At 35.8% G+C, this 4,166-nt stretch overlaps 1 protein-coding gene across 1 annotated transcript in view; it reads left to right on the top strand.

Moving 5' to 3' along the window:
• The window catches only part of LOC107101930 (rod cGMP-specific 3',5'-cyclic phosphodiesterase subunit alpha-like), a 46,411-nt gene that overhangs the window by 28,377 nt on the left and 13,868 nt on the right, over positions 1-4,166 (top strand). The window contains exons 14-16 of the mRNA XM_015401022.1: positions 354-500; positions 3,108-3,215; positions 3,769-3,878. Of these exons, the coding sequence (XP_015256508.1) occupies positions 354-500; positions 3,108-3,215; positions 3,769-3,878 (365 nt within the window). The remainder of the gene's footprint in view (positions 1-353; positions 501-3,107; positions 3,216-3,768; positions 3,879-4,166) is intronic.

The raw sequence follows: 4,166 nt of genomic DNA, 5'->3' as shown, positions 1-4,166 counted from the left end.
ATGCTTTACTCCAGTAAAGTAAGTAAGTTGATACTCTAACTTCTACAAGAGGGTTTTGAATTGGATTGGTACTTCTACTTGAGTAATAAACATTCATACTTTTGACACCTCTGCTTACATACAGTCGAGTGATTTTATGTACATAGAGGTATGATCTGTTGCAGTGCAATGAAGCATAAATGGTGCAGTTACACCTTTGGTAAATAAATAATCAAATACCAGGTTAATTAAGGTTTACATCTTTGATATATAACATGTGGATCAGTTAAAGATTTTTGATGATGTTGCTACTGCTGTGCTTTTGTGAAATTGGAATGTTGAATGTTGATATTTATGTGATTTTCACCACACAGTCAGAGGTTCTGCCAAACGCCAAGAAATCTGAGATCTACGAGTTCCACTTCTGCGACTTTGAGCATACAGAATTGGATCTGGTGAAATGTGGCATCAAGATGTACTACGAGCTGAAAGTGGTAGACAAGTTTCACATTCCCAGAGAGGTCAGAGCTTTCTTCACTTTATACTTACAAGTCTTGATGGAGTTTAGGATTAAGACCCAGGAAAAATAAATTAAAGAGGGAACATTAGGAGCAGATAGGTTAGTGAACACTGCAGCATACTCAGCCTTCATGGCTTCAGAGTTGACCTGAGAAAAAATGTCTGCCTTGGACTTTTACACCAGTGACCCAAATTGGACTTGACCTGATTTACCTAAAAAAAAAAAAAAGCGATATTTTACCCAAACTCTAAAGTTTATAATGTCTCTTATTTGCCTTCACAGTTAATTAATTTCCAATTATTGTGAGGACTTACAGGTACATATGGGGACATTTAACTAGTCCCCATTTGGTAAAGTTCTCTCCCGTGTGTTGGGTTTAGTGTTAGATATATGTTGGTAATAGTTACAGTTAGGGTAAGGATCTGGGTTAGGCCATATAAAATAAATGCAAGTCAATGAAATGTCTCCATATGTTATGAAAACACATCTGTGTGTGTTTGAGTGTGTGCGGCTTTGTGTAACTGTGTAGGCCTCAGAGAGAGGACCATTTTTCCAATTTCCTCATCACATTGAGGACCAATTGTTGGAAAGTGAAGACATTTTGCTGGTCCTCACAAGCTACTTTGCTAATGGTAAGGTTTAGGGCTAAGGTTCCGGTTTAGATTAGGGTTAAGGTGAGGTATGTATCGATAATGGTTAGGTTTATGGTTAATTTTAGAGTTAGGGTATAGAAAGGGTTGAATATGACTTAAAATCAACAAAGTTATTGGGAGTCAACACATGGTCCTCACTACATATAGCAGAACAAACATGCATGTGTGTGTGGGTGTGTGAGCTGCAGCACAACCAATCAAATTAACCAGATTGTTTTTAATCACTCAAATAGGCTCCTTTCTTTCAAGTACATGAACTCCAAATTACTCAACAAAAACTGAAATGCAATATGGAAGACATGAAAGAAGATGAATATTTTAAGCTGCTGTACTGTAGGTGGTACTTTTCATTTGCTATGACGAGAAAGCTGGGCTGACCTACCTCCATCTTGTTTACAAATGTTCATTTGCACTGGTTTCATCACATGTTGATAAATAAGAAGAGATGCTCAGCTATTTACATTTAACACAATTCTTTGTTCAAAATAAAGACTAGAAAGGACTTGAAATGAGTAGTTACCTGTCTTTACACGAGAATCCACTCAGACTTTGATTGAGACGAAAAAGACGAGTCCTACATCTGGCACACAATGCTAGTTTTTTTGTCCAGCTGGGTAGCCTTAGACCTGATGGCAAAGAAAAAAAAAATGGGATCTCTACATATATAAAAAGTGATGGCATAGAGGACACAGAGTATCTTTAAAGGATTTATTTTCATTTACCTGTTATGGTATTAGTAAAGCTGAATTCTTATTGTGCTTTATTTGATTGACTTTATTTTAAAACTATAATATTATAATAATGATATTATATTATAATAATATAATATCATAAGATAACTAATCACTAATTATAAATGACAGCATGTGTTAAATAATGGTTTTAGCTTTGGGCCATGGCTGATGCAATAAAGAATGTGTTTTTAGATTTATTTGTTCACACAGTGAAATACACAAATTGTTGCTCTTATCATGCACCAAAAGATATATATATATATATATATATATATATACATATATATATATATATTTAGAAATAAAAAATTAACTCCAAACTGTCTCCAGAGACAAATATTCTGATATCAATATATATTTACAGATGATTTTATGTAATTGTGTTTTACACGTGAAGCATGTTCCCCGGTTGAGCACAGCTGGTTTTCATATTAAGCCAAAAAGTCAAAGTTTTAAGCAAGGTTGTGACTAAAGTGTAAAGCACAAACAAAATTCAATTCAATTCAGTTTATTTATATAGCGCATATAACACATGTCATCTCAAGGCACTTTCCAGTTCACCAGATCATACAGTCAAATGGATTCAAACAAGTTGACTACTAAATAAAAACACTAACTGCCTTCCTACTTTAGGAGTAAGGTGTTTTAGCTCAGCTGTGAGTTTTTTTTATTATTCTTTTGATTTGATCAAACCCCATTTTATAGATTTACGACATTTATGCCTCAGTGAAAAATGTATGCAAAGTTTAATGTTTTTTTTTTTTTTTATTGTCGCTAAAGATTTTATTAGATTCAAATGAATTGTTTAGGATATCAAAGCAAAAATAAGTGAAAGGTTTCCTATTCTGAACAAAAGTGATGCAATCCATTAAAATCCTAACTCACAGCATTTCCACCGTTAGATTTAATGTCGTTTTTTTTTTATTAACTGAGAGCATCAAGATCTGAATGGGCTGCTCTGATTCTGCAGCCATCAAAGGAAATTTTAAGATTTATTACAAGTTTTGCATGAATCTTTTACAATTTACCAGTATGCAGTAATATCAGATTACCCTGCTTATCGAAAAACTATAAAGATTATACAATAGTTTTAGTTGCTTGGCAAGTTTTATGGAGTTAATATAAAACATAGAAAACCTACTAATATTTGTATTAAACGCCTGCATTTTAGGGCTAAAATATGAGGCTCACCATACTTAATTTCTCGTTTTTCTCCTGCAGGTCTTGGTCAGATTTATGTACTCACTCAGTAAAGGCTACAGGAAGATCACCTACCACAACTGGAGACATGGATTCAACGTTGGACAGACCATGTTCACTCTGCTGATGGTTATATACGGCTAATCTGACTCACTCCTCCACCTCCTTCAATCTCCCTTCACTCCCTGAGTGCTCATCAGTTCCTCACCTCCTGCTCCCCTTCCTCCTCTCAGGCTTTACACCCACTCTTTTATTTCCCCTGCCTTCATTTTTACTTTGATTGAAGGTGATACAGATTTTTCTTCTGTTCTTCCGTGTTCTCTTTCACTCTGCATCCCTCCATCTTTTCCCATGAAATGTTCTGTAAATGAGAACATAACTGGGTAGTGTTTAAATGCGTGTAAAAGCCTGAGAGCAAATGATAGAGGTAATGGACTATGTACGTAAATGGGAAGCATTGTCTCAACTGATCTCTTTCTTTAGAGTCACCATTTTGATTTAAAAAAAAAAGGGTGAAAATACTCTTTCAATTGTCAAATTTTCTTATTTACCTGCTCAAATTAAGGCCAAATGCACTTAATTTCACTCAGTTTGTATCTTATTGTGACTCTTTGTCTTGCTCACCCTGTTTCACTCCCACATCTGTATTTCTGTCTGACTGTTTTGTTGTTTATCCTCTCAGACAGGTGATCTCAAGCGTTACTACACAGACCTGGAGTGCATGGCAATGGTGACTGCCGGCTTCTGTCACGATATCGACCACAGAGGAACCAACAACCTTTACCAGATGAAGTAAGGTGGTGATAGGAGCGATTTGCTGCATTGGCTCTAACTTTCAACATATGCCGTGCCTTTCAAATGTTTGCATACATCGTCACTGGCGCAAATGCCACATTAATTTGGGATTTACACAGATATATACACTCACCGGCCACTTTATTAGGTACACCTGTCCAACTGCTCGTTAACACTTAATTTCTAAGCAGCCAATGACATGGCGGCAACTCAGTGCATTTAGGCATGTAGACATGGTCAAGACAATCTCCTGCAGTTCAAACCGAGCATCAGTATGGGGAAGAA

This window comes from Cyprinodon variegatus, unplaced genomic scaffold (genome assembly GCF_000732505.1).
Source record: "Cyprinodon variegatus isolate N-32 unplaced genomic scaffold, C_variegatus-1.0 Scaffold1173, whole genome shotgun sequence".
NCBI lineage: Eukaryota > Metazoa > Chordata > Actinopteri > Cyprinodontiformes > Cyprinodontidae > Cyprinodon > Cyprinodon variegatus.
This window is presented reverse-complemented; position numbering and strand designations above follow the sequence as displayed.